Source organism: Girardinichthys multiradiatus, chromosome 24 (genome assembly GCF_021462225.1).
Source record: "Girardinichthys multiradiatus isolate DD_20200921_A chromosome 24, DD_fGirMul_XY1, whole genome shotgun sequence".
NCBI classification, from domain to species: domain Eukaryota; kingdom Metazoa; phylum Chordata; class Actinopteri; order Cyprinodontiformes; family Goodeidae; genus Girardinichthys; species Girardinichthys multiradiatus.
The window spans coordinates 16671875-16687030 of NC_061816.1; the positions used below are offsets into that span (position 1 = coordinate 16671875).

A 15156-nucleotide genomic window follows, 5' to 3' on the forward strand; every position below is an offset into this window, starting at 1 on the left:
TGGACTGATCCCTTGTTCTCATGATCGTCCTCAAGCCATGAGGTAAGATCTTGCTTGGAGATTGCCTTTTATCTGCATTTTCATTTTTCAATAATTGCACTAAGAGACAAAGTGAAACTACTATAAAAATTATAGTAGGCTGGTCAGAGTTGATGGGACAAATACATATGCACACCACTCTTATGGTTTTACAATGAAACTCATGTTGACCTACTCCACTGGGCTGTTTGGTAAAACACCATACATGTCACATAAACAGTTTATTTTATAAAAACTTGTATAGAAAATAAAGTCTTACATTTTTAAATATTTGACATAAATGAACAAAAAAAAACAAGCTACAGAATTATCTGCAAGCTTGATGAAAGTGTAGTTTAAAGGATATTTGCAATAACATCAGTGTTGGAATTAAATCATTTGACTCCTTAAATGCATCCAGCAGCTGCTGACAATGATGAGGATGAAGTAACGCTGTGCAGCAGGATGCAGCCTCCTCCCTGAGCTGACCAGAGGAGCGGTGGAGGAGAACACCGCGCTGCTGTCGTTTCTCGGCACCAGCACGTTGCAGATGTTTCCCTCACAGCAGGACGTGCACACCTATGGGGGGAGAAGGGGTTCATCTGCAAAGGTGTAACCGTGAAAGCTGCTGAATCTGTTCCTCATATACCTGGAAGTCGTTATGGGTGATGTTGACACAGCCGGCGAAGCGGCAGTTCTCTAAGGAAGCGCAACGCTTGGTCACAGAAACACTGTCTCCATGGTTATTCATCATGTGAAGTGTGTAGCAATATCTGGTATCTGGAAGGAAACACTTCTGATTATCAGCAATGTGTTCATAAAGACCTACAGTAAAGGCCCAGATGTAAAATAAACCATTAATTTAACCTGCCAGTTTCACGTTTTATTTTCTGTTGTGTATACCTATGTTAGCTTAGTTTATCTTCGCTCAGCCTCAGTAGACACAAGGATAACAAAAAGAAATCTGACCTACCCTTCGGACAATAAACATCTGGGGCCCAGCGGTTGCACTCGTAGTTATCTGCAGCATCTTGACATGTAAAACACTTGAAACCACCGGGGTGAGGTGTGGCTGGGGAGGATAGGCAGACATAACTGAATCATGTTCACATGTCTTGAGCTAAATCTCTGCTTTGTATTGACTTGGGAAAATATAACAACATAAAGCCAAAAAACCTCTAATAAAAAAAATAAATTGAGCAAGTTTATTCACTTTCTTGTAAATGTTCATACATGTAAAGTACTTCTTCAATACTATAAATCAATAGAAATATGTAATGCACAGTGCCTTGCTGAAGCTCCCTTGAACTCTTTAGAACCTTCAATGCATTTTATTTGCTTTTTATGTGACAGACCAGCACAAAGTAGTGCTTAGTTGAGAAGCATAGAAGAATCACAAATGGTTTTCAAAATTTTAAAAACATATCTTGAATGTGTTCTTCAAGCCTTTGAGGCCTTCACAGAAGGGCTGGATTTATACTGAGATTAAATCAAACACACATGTACTCTGTTTACCAATAATACGACCTCTGAAAACGGTTACATTGGATTTTTATTATTGGTACCATAAGAAAGTGAACAGAAAAGAAATGCAGGCCATGCTTTTCATATTTTGTTTGTTAAAATAGTTTGTAACCATTGACTCTTTTCCTGGAACATCACAAATAAGTGCTACTTTGTTTTGGTCTATCCCAAAAAAATCCCAATGAAATGTACAAAGTTTGTGTTTCTAATGTAACAAAATGTGAAAAAGTTCAATTTGTACAAATTCGTTTGTAAAGTCAGAGTTTATATACACAGTTCTGCTCCTAGCCTGCAGTTCTGTGGTTTCTGTAACATTCCTGCTACTAATTTGAACATGAGACCCCAGCCAGGACTATGCAGTGTTAACTGTACACAACCATACAACCATTTTGTATCTTTAGTTGCATAACCATATCATACTTCAGGTCACAGGTTACTCAGCAGTTAACAAAGATGAACAGTAACCATGGTGCGGATACAATTCTAGGATGAACTTGTAACTGCTTACTGCTGTCAAGTTTGTGAACAAGTGATCTGTTGTTGGGACAGAAACTCAGATCAAATTATTATCCAAGTACTAAACTACTGTTTGGTTTTCCAGTGGCCCTGAGGGTTGAGAAGACTGGAACGAGACAAAGAAAAACAGAAGCACTTGGCCAGATGTATTTTCTGTAGGAAGAAAGTACACAATATACATAAATCTTATTATGCAGATGATGCACTGATTTATATGCCTTTTTGTCTGGAGGACCCTAAATGTTAATGGAAGCGATATTTTTATCAGTGACTGCATCAAGGAAAGAGACAGAGAAAATAAGCGAGTAGGACCTTCTATGGTAAGCGTACATGAAATTGGAGCTACAGCATGAATGTCAAGATTGGTTAAAACATTAGCCAAAATCAGTCATAAACTTTGTCACAATAGGTTTATTTGTAAGGACTCAGCTAGTACTTGGAACATCTTACACATATCCCCTGCTCTGTTCTTAATTTGTAACTTTTTACATGTAATTTAAATTTTTACTTTAACCAGAAAAAGTACAATGGTATGTGGCAATAGGTAAAACAGTGACTCTCCACATGTTAGGGTTTGCAAGATAGAACCCCAGAATGCAGACGAGCAGGCAGTGTGATGGTAAGTGAAAAAAACAATTTAATAAAAAACAAAAACTCACTCTAAAAAGAGGCAGGAACAAAACAACGAACGGGCAGGCAGAACAGGCAAAAAACAGACTTGGCCAGGCTGGTCGAGACAGGTGTGGTGTGACTACAGGACAAGAGCAATATTTGAATAATGTTTCCACAATGAACAACTGAACAGGAGTGTATATATGGAGAGTAAACCAGGTGAAGCTAGGAGACAGATTAGTTTGGAGCAGGTGAACCGGATAAAGATAATTAACAGACAGAACAGAACGTGGCTGGAGCAAGAACAGAGACTCTTGAATACAAACAAAAACTAAAGCATGCCCAGAACCAAAAACCAAACTTGACAAAACATGAACAAGACTAAAACATGACTAGAAAAATAATAAACAGAAGCATGATTCAAAAACTGAGACAAATATAAGAAAAACCCAGAAAACAAAAACCAATTCAAAGGTATTTTACACAATCCCACTGAAAAAAACAACCCTGAAACATCCTGTCAAATATCCTCCTAGTTTCACTTGTCAAGCAGGATCCATCATCCAGATTCATCTGGGAAAGTCAACATTATGCATTACACATCTCTGACTAAATAACAAGCTTGAACACGTAATACAAGTACAGAGAAAGGCAGTCAATAAGCATTATTAGACAACAACAGCACTGTGGTCCTACTTGAAGGGTGCAGGTGGATGATGTCTTTCATGGTGAAATCCCGTGACTGTGCGGTTTTCATCAACTCAGAAACTGACATCAGCAACAGGATCCAGACCATGGCTGGCCAGGCCTTCATCAACCCTATGGGCCTTGTCAAACACTGAAAGAGAAAAAAGTGCGTATTAGCAACATGAACAGGAGATCAAAAAGTCAATCACAATTTAACTTGCCTTGGTTGCTAAATTTATTTTCTGCTAAGCTTGTGACCAAGTGCTTTGTTATGTTTTAGGCTTTGATTAAATTCAAAATTAAAACATTATCAGATCTGCACTGATCCAAAACAAGAGGCTTTGTGAGGCTAATAATAGAAGGAATTATTCAATAAAAGCCATGTGAGTTAGTTCCAACCTTTATCTCTTAGTTTTTAGAGATTTATTGCAAGATGTGATATGAGCACAAACTAATTGCTTTTATTTACCTTAAAAACAGTTGGTTCTACTGTTACTATATTATAACATTAATTGTTATAGTGATATTAAAGTTCTTTTTAACACGTATTTGTTATTTTGACCGATATACAGAGCTGAGGAAAGATATGGAACAAACATACATTTTGTAGTTTTTATCCCTATTAAAAATTTTTAGCTGAAAGAGTTCTCACATTGATATAGGTGCTGAAATTGATAACATCTACCACTTTATTTAATTCAAAAACTCTTCTCCAAAGCTGTTTTCACAAATAAGGATAGAATAATAAGGTCCAGGTGTTTTCTATTGCTGCAGTCCATAAATGCGCTTCCCAGCAGGAGATCCTCTTATTGTTCTCACCACCATGACAAATTTTCCAGTGCACTGACTAAGCACATGATTAAAAAAGTAATAAAGGTATTTGGCAATCTTGGCAAAAAGACCAAAAATGCTGTTAATTATTTCATATTTACATGCAGGCCCTCTAGAGTATGTTTAGAAAAAATCTGATCAGTAAACATGTAAATCTGTATTTTCCACGACATCTCAAAGAATTAGTCTCTTCTTTCGGATAGAGCCAAAGCAGAGCACTCTCCAACAAATGGTCTCAAAGGATACTCTGAGATGCCAGTCACTGAATTAAACACCAGATGACCTGGTTTTACCCCCTTTTACTCAGATTAGCAGATTTGTGTAAAATCAGCTCTGAGCTCAGATGCCTCTGACTCCACTTTGTACTTTATCCCCAGGCCCTGTGCCAGGCTGTGTGGTTATAAATGCTTGTTTTCTTTACATTATACATGCTCCAGTAAAACTGATCCATGCTTTAGCTGAATACTGTTCTATACTGCAACTAGAGTAGACATTTATTCTTATCTGACCCACCGTAAGCTCAGATATGCACATTTTAAATAAAAATAAATTAAAAAAAACTATGCTGCAAAGATGTTTATTAATCATAATAATAAATATTATTAGTATTAAACAAATAATATTGCAGGAATAATTAAATCAGAATAATTACATCATAAAACATCTAAATACCCCATTAGTAAAAGGCAACACAACTGGATCTGAAATTAATCAGAAATAAGTCATTGCAAGTTTGCTTATTGCATAAATTCATTTTTAGTTGTTTTGTCACTAATGATGCTGAACAAAGCTTTTTAGTGCAGTTTGCAAAAGGATATATCAACTTAGCTCAACAGAAACTTTCCACAATAAAAAATAAACCTGCAGTAAATATACTTTTTAATGTGAAAAAATGCTAACAAAAATGTCAGGAGGAGGAAAGAAGTAAAGATAACACAAATGAAAGTGGATCACCACTTCATGTTTATGTAGAAGCTAATATTAGCACTCTTCAACAGGATATTAGAAACGTGGCGATTTAAAACTCTGAGGTACCATTACCTCAAAAATAAGATTTTCTTTCCTGTTCATGGCTTTTTGTGGTTTTGTTTAAGATTGTTGCTAGTACCTTTCCTCATGACTATCTTATTTGCAACAAAGTTTATTTATTTCAGAAACAAAAATCGGAAACAGACTCACCTGATCTGAAAATTAAAACTGGAAAATTATTTTTCCTAACAGAGAAACTCCACAATATTAATATTACCTACTGTGGTGATTAACTGACCTTAACTCAACAACTTGCACAAATTAGCCATAATCAGACCATAACTTATGGAAACAATCATTTATTTTGAAAATGAATTCTTAATCTTCCCACTAAGTTTCAAACTACTGCACCTTTAAAAAATAAAGGGAGAAATATCACGTCTACAATAACCAAGGCCTACTTGATATTATAACATAAAAAACCTAAATAACAAATTAAACAATAAACAAGGAAAAAAGTTGATATTTGATTGGCTATAACTAATTTCACAGTACTTGTTGAATGAGAGCTCAAATGGATCAGGAGCTCTTTCCCTATAAGACTAAGCCTTAAAGTTATTAATTATCTATTTAAATTAAAAGCAGTTTTACACTCGGCATCACTCAGAACATTCAGTATCAAACCTCCTGATGATTAATTAGAGATTATTTCATTTAAAAGGGAATAAACCAGTGTTGGGACCACAGAGCCATGGGTTTTCAACACTAAAACTCCGGTACATACTTTCCTGGAACCTTTCAAAATAAAGTGCATTAACCGACTTCCTGTGGCGCCAATACCCAAATAAAAGCCCCACCTTTCCACAAGTCTTTCTCTTCCATACGGCCTCCCAGAGAGACCGGTCAGGAGGGAACAAAGCGCGCTGAATGTCTTTTGCTGGCAAAAATACATAAATTCAACTGGATCCAAGGACCGATCACCGATCATTTGCAAAAGTTAAGTAGAATGAAATACTGTCTGTGTATCCGGTATTTTCATTCATGAACGGGGAAATTAAGGTGTAAGAGTTGCTTACATTTTCTCTTCGAGGCCCCACAGAAGCAAACGGTGTTCCGAGAGAAGCCGGTGGAGAAGCTGTTTCGACAAGCCGAGTCTGGAGGAAAGACGACGGCCGCAACCGTGTTTACGGTAACGAACAGCTGGTCACCTTCTGATCGGGAGAAACTGAGGAAGTTAGCGGGAAGCTAACCTTTGTTCACAGAACAAACGCACCTTCGGATCGGAAGAAACTGAAGAAGTTAGCGGGAAGCTAACTCTTTGTTCACGACGGATATCTTCTTCAAACTTCGCCTTTGGACAACATTCACTCAACAGGGTCAGAGGTTGGGTTTTGGGCAGATTAACAGATTGGTTTAGGATGAAATGATCTAAACGTTTTCATGTTATGAAGTTTGTTTTGTGGAACTCGGCTATCTTGGTGCTAGCATGCTACCTGTAGCACCCAGGCTGGTTCGTGTTCTTTGTATGTTTTAAAGCTAAGATAAACTTTATTTAAAGGGTGGTTTTAACCAGAACATTGCTCATAACGCGCCGTCAGCTCTTATGCATTTTAACCCTGGTATTTTAAAGGTATGTGTTGATTCTGGCGCTAAGCTATCTCTAGCTTAGCACTTTAGCTAGCTTCTTTGTTAGCCCAACGGCCAGCCGCTAAGAACACGTGTGCTAGCATTAAGGCTAGTCAACAGAAAGGTTGTTAGTTTTCAAGCTAGTGAATAATAGTCCCTGAACATCATTTACTAAAGTTGATAACTAAGTAAACACCATTAAGCCCCATTTCTCCAGAAAGATTTGGCTCTTTTCCAAAATACTCAATAATATTTCTTCAAATATTATTTTAATAAATAAAGGCAGTTAATTAGACACTGTTGAGAATTAGTCATCCAGGAGGTTGGTTTTATTCAGCAGATCATTATTTAAAACATTATTTTATTAAAATAATATTTAATCTGATCTTGCATTGTGAAGGGTTGTCTAAAGGTTGCTGATTATTTTCTAAGTTAGTTCCAGATTCTTCAAGATACACCTTGGTTCTCAAACATAAACATTGCATGGTAATGTTGCATCACTCTTTTTGGTCATAATTTCTAATCATCTTTAATCAACTTGTTTATATTGTACATAGTCCATTAGTCTTCATTATTCTTTCATTCTGCTTGGTAGTTTAGTTGGATTGTTTTAGCAAAGTAAAGAGTTTGTTGATTGAAATATGTTTGACTTTGAGTTGACTTATTTTTGTTAATAAATTCTTGTATTTTAAGAAATTGTGTGAATTCATTCCATATGTGTGCAGAGTTTATGCTGTTCAATAATGTCAGAGCTCGTCTCACACCTTTTTATTCTGTCCTAATACCATCGCCGTAATGGGGCTGGTATTCACAGGACAATCCTTAACAGACCGGAATATTATTTGGTAAAATATTAATATTAAAATATTAATATTAAATAATATTCTCAGATTCATATTTACAACACCAGCTTAACCTTTTTCACCCTGTATCAATTTTAGAAGAGTCTAGTGCAGCTACAGCTGGCTTTACATAACAAATCTGAATGTCAGGAAAAGCACCATCATTATGAGTGACTAGCATAATGTTTAGAGGAAGATGTTATGTTTGATTTAAGAGTTAATTAGTCCGCATTGTACAATCTAGCAGGTCACTTGAAATCGGGAGGAGAGCAAAGTCTCTTTGGAGATAAAATGGTTCAAGGGTTGGTAAAATTAATTGGACCATAAAATTAGCTTTTTTCATTGTTAGGTCAGAAACTTCCCGCAGAAGCTCAGGCTCCTTACCCCCTAGCTAGGGGACATTCCATCTTAATCAGCTTTATTGCCAAGTTCGTACATACAAACAAGGAATTTGACTCCGGTACACATTGCTCTCTAGTTTTTGTTTTTTGCATTAAAGAATATACAAATATACACATATATAAATAAAAAGGTGCATTTGCCACATCTGTATGCTGTTGTTTGGTATTCTATTAAATGCCACTCATCTGAATCTGAGTGGCGTTTCATTATTGGACTGCTGTGCTAGTCACGGATTGTCCATAATGAACACCATGTTCAAGCATAAGGGTGTCCATCAGTGCACTTGGTACCAGGACACCCTAGGCAGGAGGTCGATGATCGACTTTGTTGTCGTGTCGTCAGACCTTTGGCCGCATGTTTTGGACACTCGGGTGAAGAGAGGGCCTGAGCTGTCCACTGATCACCACTTGGTGGTGAGTTTGATCCGCTGGAGGAGGAGAAAGCCAGACAGACTTGGCAGGCCCAAGCGCAGAGTGAGGGTCTGCTGGGAACGTCTGGCAAAGCCCTTGGCCAGGGATGTATTTAACTCCCACCTCCGGGGAGCTTTGATCAGATTCCGGGGGATCTTGGAGACATAAAGTCCGAGTGGGCCATGTTCTCCGCATCTATTGTCGATGCTTCTGCCTGTAGCTGCGGCCGTAAGGTCTGCGGTGCCTGTCGCGGCGGCAATCCCCGAACCTGGTGGTGGACACCGGCAGTAAGGCACGCTGTCAAGCTGAAGAAGGAGTCTTATCAGCTGTGGTTGTCTCGTGGGACTCCTGAGGCAGCTTGACAGGTACCGTGAGGCCAAGCATTCCGCACTCGGGCCTGGGAGGAGTTCGGTGAGGCCATGGAGAAGAGCTACCGGTTGGCCTTGAAGCGATTCTGGCAATCTATCTGGTGCCTCAAGAGGGGGAAGCAGTGCTTCGCCAACACTGTTTACAGTGGGGGTGGAAGGCTGCTGACCTCGACTGGGGAAATTATCGGGCGGTGGAAGGAGTACTTCGAGGATCTCCTCAATCCTCTCATTCCCTGGTGGAAACAGAGGCTGGGGACTCGGGGTTAGACTCTTTCATCACTCAGGCTGAAGTCACTGAGGTGGTTAAAAAGCTCCGTGGTGGCAGGGCTTCGGGGGTTGATGAGATCCGCCCTGAGTACCTCAAGTCTCTGGATGTTGTAGGGCTGTCATGGTTGACACACCTCTTCAACATTGCGTGGCGGTCGGGGACAGTGCCTCTGGACTGGCAGACTGGGGTGGTGGTCCCCCTACATAAGAAGGGGGACGGGAGGGTGTGTTCCAACTACAGGGGGATCACACTCCTCAGCCTCTCTGGTAAGGCTTACGCCAGGGTATTGGAGAGGAGAGTCTGGGCGATAGTCGAACCTCGTCTTCAGGAGGAGCAGTGTGGTTTTTGTCCCGGCCGTGGAACACTGGACCAGCTCTATACCCTCTACAGGGTACTCGAGGGTTCATGGGAGTGTGCCCAACCAGTCCACATGTGTTTTGTGGACCTGGAGAAGGCATTCGACTGTGTCCATCATGGTGCCCTGTGGAGGGTGCTCCAGGAGTATGGAATTGGGGGCCCGTTATTAGGGGCCATCCGGTCTCTGTACAAGTGCAGCAGGAGTTTGGTCCGCACACTAAGTCAGACCTGTTCCCAGTGCATGTTGGTATCCGGCCCTTTGTCACCGGTCCTGTTCATAACTTTTATGGACAGGATTTCTAGGCGCAGCCAAGGGCCGGAGGTGGTCTGGTTTGGGGACTAGTGGATTTCGTCTCTTCTTTTTGCAGATGACGTGGTCCTGCTGGCCCCCTCTAGCCAAGACCTACAACATGCGCTGGGGCGGTTCGCAGCCGAGTGTGAAGCAGCTGGGATGAAGATCTGCTCCTCAAAGTCCGAGGCCATGGTTCTCGACCGGAAAAGGGTGGCTTGTCCTCTTCAGGTTGGAGGGGAGTTCCTGCCTCAAGTAGAGGAGTTCAAGTATCTAGGGGTCTTGTTCACGAGTGAGGGAAGAATGGAGCGCTTCCTTGGTAGGGTGGCCGGGCACTCCCTCAGAGATAGGGTGAGGAGCTCGGCCATCCGGGAGGGGCTAGAAGAAGAGCCGCTGCTCCTCCACATCGAGAGGAGCCAGTTGAGGTGGCTTGGGCATCTCGGATGCCTCCTGGACGCCTTCCTTGGTAGGTGTTCCAGGCATGTCCCACCGGGAGAAGGCCCAGGGACGACTCAGGACACGCTGGAGGGACTATGTCTCTCGGCTGGCCTGGGAACGCCTTGGGCTCCCCCCGGACGAGATGGAGGAGGTGTCTGGAGAGAGGGAGGTCTGGGTGTCTCTTCTGAGTCTGCTGCTCCCGCGACCCGGTCCCGTATAAAGCGGAAGACGACGAGTACGACTACGAGGTCAGAAACTTGTGCATTAGGGACTCATAGAGCAAGATTTATATGCACATCTGATTATTATTTCATGAAGCCTTGTAGTTGCTGTATTTTTATAAATCTGACACTGTAAAGCAACCAGACCCATCTTACTGCTTTACTAAGCTTCCAGGACAACACATATACAATTAAACTGCTTTATCTTAGTAATATTTCAGAAGGCTTAAACTGTTTTATTTTTATTATCACACCCTCCAATCAACACTTATGCTTTTCTACATGTAAACAACTAATTAGCATGCACACAAAAAGATCTGAAGCTTAAGTTGGAGTGGACAGAGCATAAGAACAGACGCATGGTACAATAGTTCTCATTACAGCTGGAGAGGGACAAAGGGAATGTTTTATATCAATCAAGGTTCAGTCAGTGAAACTCCGATTTCTTTTGGTCTTTAAATGCATCATCAAATGACATGTTCTTTGTTGCAGTTTGTTTTGAGTCTAGTAAGATGTAGATATAAGTTAGGGGCATACAAAATAAAAATCGTGTAATTCCTTATTTCTCTGGGATTTAAAACTACGACATCCCTCAAGAAACACATTTTCATTTTTTTCTGGTCTTCATTTGTGACGTTTAATTGTTGGAATAAAAATGGTTGGAAAATCTAAATTATAATTGGTTATTCTAAAATAGAATAGTTTTTTCTAACTAATAAAAAATTATTTGTTTATCTTTTCCCGTAATGCACAGACAACATGTTTTCCTGCTTCACTGAGCCATTGCAGCCAATTCCAATAACATCCTCGATCATCAACGTTGACACAGACTCATGTGTTAAATACGAGTGAACAAATTACTTAGATGAAGGGTAAATGTTCTGCATTGGTCATTTGTGTCAGAAGTAAACTCCATCAAACCTTTGACCACCAGGACTGGCTTTGATGCTCAGCAACTTGGCTTTGCAGACCAGACACACATGGCACGGGCTTAACACTGGTCATACTGCTGCTTTTGTTTTCTTTTTGATCTCAGCTCAGCGTTGCCGCATCTAGAAAAAAAAGTATGCACTGTCTAGCTAATTCTTGTGCCGTTATATGCAAAACACACAAATACAAGATTTGCTTCACAGGCTGCTTCACGTGGACTTTACTGAGTCATTTCATGAGTGTAAAACCTTTATGAGATCCCTACTAGGGATCTCATAAAATGTTTCACATCTTAAGAAAATGGTTTAGTGCCTCAACAGCCCACCACTGGATGAATCATATCCTGCTGAACCTGGATCAGTAAACTGTAAGGTAACCTCGGCTGAAGAGTTATTAGGACAGGAACAAAAGCTCCTGGACAAGTCTGGCTCTAACACATGCTGGGAATGTCTGTGGTCATATGGGATGATTGTCCTGCTGGAAGGTAAACCTCTGTGCAAGTGTCTATGCTTTTCACCTTCTAAAACGTTTTCCTATAGGATCACCCTCAATTTAGTTATATCAGTCTGAGATGCTTCCCTGTCCCTGTTAAAGAAAGGCATCTCCACAGCATGATGCTACCACCACCATGGGTGTGGTGACTCAAGTAAGATGGCCGGTGGACTCTAATTACTTAGTAGGTGATGTCTGAAGGTTTTATTTGTTGGTATCAATGGGGTCTGAATCTAAATACTTGTCTACCTTTTAGGAATTGCATTTGTAGGATGTAAGCCATGTATCATTTACCACCCACTTCACAATTATGCCCTGCTTTGTTGTGGTCAATCACATAAAATCTCAATAAAATACATTGTTTTGGTCATATGTTAAAACTCCAGGGGTATAAATACTTTTTGCACGTTTGAATTCATGAAAACTTTAAACAAATCCACAATTACTAATACGTTTTAATACATTTGAAAAAAAAGCTGACAAATTTGCCAGAAAAAAAGTGTTTTTCTCATTTTTTTTTTTTATTTACGGTGTGACAAGTCCATGTTTCTCATGCGTACTTAGATCTAACTTTAGTTAATTTACAGAAAAACGTTAAACAAATGCGGATTGTGAATATCCAAAGCAAATGCGCTACATTTAATGTTTACAATGGCATGAGCGATCATTTTAAATCGCACATAAATATGCATCTTAAATGATCGCAGATTGGGTTTACGTGAAGCTTAGTTTAAAAACACGACCCCAGAGTTTAGGACAGGAGTACAAGATGAAACTTACCAGCTTCAGTTCCCCTGTGAACCTACAGCAGACTCCACGGGAAGGAGATGAAGGTGAGAAACTGCTGCTCTCTGGGTGGATGTTAGAGGCTTTTAGTGGTGGGAGGGGGGTGGAGGGCTGCTGCGTCACGGACACGTAACATAACTCCCCTCCGTAAGAGGGACGTAATGCTTTGTCTAATTTTTCGTTGCATCTTCAAATATATAGAGAAAAGCTGTAATTGTGTCGGAAATGCAGCAAACATTTTTATTGGCATAGACGGAAAATGCCGACTGCGGCCCGGGGCGCATGTTAAACAGGGGCCCATAATGACATATGAACGGACCTTCACCTACAACCATGAACAACAAAAAATTGTTACAAGAAATAAGATATAGAGAAATTCTTATGTACAAAAAAGTCTATGTCATAAGTACTTTGAACATTATTAAGAAAAATAATGTGTAAAGCGTGACATTTAAGTATTTTGGTATTTTTATGTTTCAATGCATCAGTTCATTTTGGCAGATTTCTGCATATATTGTTTCAATTTTTTAAGCATACAACTGAAAATAATTGGTCAGACAAATACAAAAAAAAAGATGTATTAAATAACACTTATACGAATGGAGAGGAATGCTGTTACAATATCAAAACAATACTTTCTTTTGTGAAAATATCCAGTTAAGCGTTACAGCCAGGCTTTAAAGGGTTAAAAAACAAAACATTGTTTTTACTTTATTCTTACATTATATGTATCAGTTTTGTCTAAAACCCATGTTTAAAAGAAAGCAAATAACATGTTTTTTTCAGTGCCCTCCCACTCTATTCCCCTCAAATAATATGCCAAAGGTTTATGATCTGAAAACATATCTAAGATGTGTTTCAACCTCAGACAAGTGTTTCTCTGTTTCAAAATAAAGATTCCCATTATCTGTTAAAGCAAATTAGAAGAAGACACACCCTGTGCTGCTTGCTCATTCACATTCCTTGAGTAAAAGACATGAAGCCAGGCCATCATGTTCAGTTCCCATCAGATAAATGTGAAGGAGTGCATGTCTGAAAGGGGCCCAACACGAACTCATCAGTGGCAGGCTGCAGCCCTCTGACCCTGCGGGATATGCGATCCCTCACATTAAAGGCAAGAAGATAGACAGCAAGCTCCTCAGAGTCAAGTCAGTCAGAGGAATTTCAGTGGCATGACCACACAGATGTGCATTAATATGCGGACAGATGGTCTGTCCTGGCTAGAAACACTTTTCATTTATTCTGAAGGCATGGTATACGAACAAACATTTTCTACTCAGAGGGGATTTCAGTCATGAAAGCTGGAAATATATAATTGTACTGCAACCTCTGCTAAATTAATATATGTGTGTGAGCTAAGAGGACACACGCTGCCAAATTTCAATTCCAAGTTTGAAAAGAAATTTGATTTTTTATTAATCTAAGGAGAAATGTATTTGTTTTTGTAATTTACATTGTCTTGCAAAAAGTACTCCCACTTTTAACTTTAAAAAAATATATTTTGTCACATTAAAACCCCAAACTTCAACATATTTTATTGGGATTTTATGTGATAGACCAACACAAACTAATTAAGAACTGTTAAAAAGAACTAAAATATTACATTTTTGGGTTTTTTTCCAAATAAAATTCTGAAAAATGTGGTGTACATTTGTGTTTACCTCACTTGAACCAGCGCTCTGTCAAACCATCCTTTGCTGCAATTACAGAAAAGAATCCCCACAGCATGATGCTGCCACCACCGAGATTGGACCAGATGATTTTTAACTCATGAGTATGCTTTACTTGAAACCATTCTATTGTAGCTCTGGTTGTACGTTTGGGGTTATTCCATCCCTGGTTTGTCTAATGATTTTCTTGGTCTTCATGAAGTTTGTTCTCTACCAAACTTCTGCAGCTTTCATAGAACAGCTTTATTTATACAGGGATTGAGTTACACACACATTGATACAAATTTAATAATGAGGTGATTTCTGAATGCAATTGATTTCACTGGATTTAATTTAGAGGTATCAGAGTAAATAGGGCTGACACAAATCCTTCAACACAATTTTTTAGATATGTCATAATTATGTTTTCATGTTATACATTTAAGATATAGGGCCATAGGCCTTGAATGTCAAAATTATGAATTTGAAATAAAAATTTTAAGTCCGGGTGTTACGTTTATATCCTTGTATCTGACATTTATGATTTTACAAGTCAAAACTTTTGGCCTGAATCTCAAAAATGATTTTGACATTCAAAATTATGACTGGGAAGGTCAAATGTCTGAGTTTGAATTTCATAATTAAAATTATTAATTAGAATCTCATAATTAGAGAAATCATAGGTAAAGTGTATACATTAGAAAATCATAATTATGACTAAATATCTCATAATTATCAGATACAATGTTACAATTGTTATCTCTTTGAAAGTCAAAATGACTAAAACAAACTAAGTTTGAATCTTTTCAGTTTATGTTTATGACTTAATACCTCATAATTATGACAGTGGAAATCAGAATTATTAGTTTAAATTTAATAATTGACGGGGGCAGGAGGTCTTAACTTTGGCTTTAAAATTCA

General features: G+C 39.1%; 1 protein-coding gene across 1 annotated transcript; it reads right to left on the reverse strand.

Moving 5' to 3' along the window:
• Window positions 1–408: 408 nt before the first annotated feature.
• LOC124861195 (ly6/PLAUR domain-containing protein 6-like) lies at window positions 409–12660 on the reverse strand. Its single transcript, XM_047354717.1, has 5 exons — window positions 12581–12660; window positions 3367–3508; window positions 992–1090; window positions 668–798; window positions 409–597 (listed from the first exon to the last, which is right to left on the reverse strand). The coding sequence occupies exons 2-5, from the start codon at window positions 3482–3484 to the stop codon at window positions 409–411; spliced, it is 537 nt and encodes a 178-aa protein (XP_047210673.1). The 5' UTR covers window positions 3485–3508; window positions 12581–12660.
• Between the last annotated feature and the right edge of the window lie 2496 nt (window positions 12661–15156).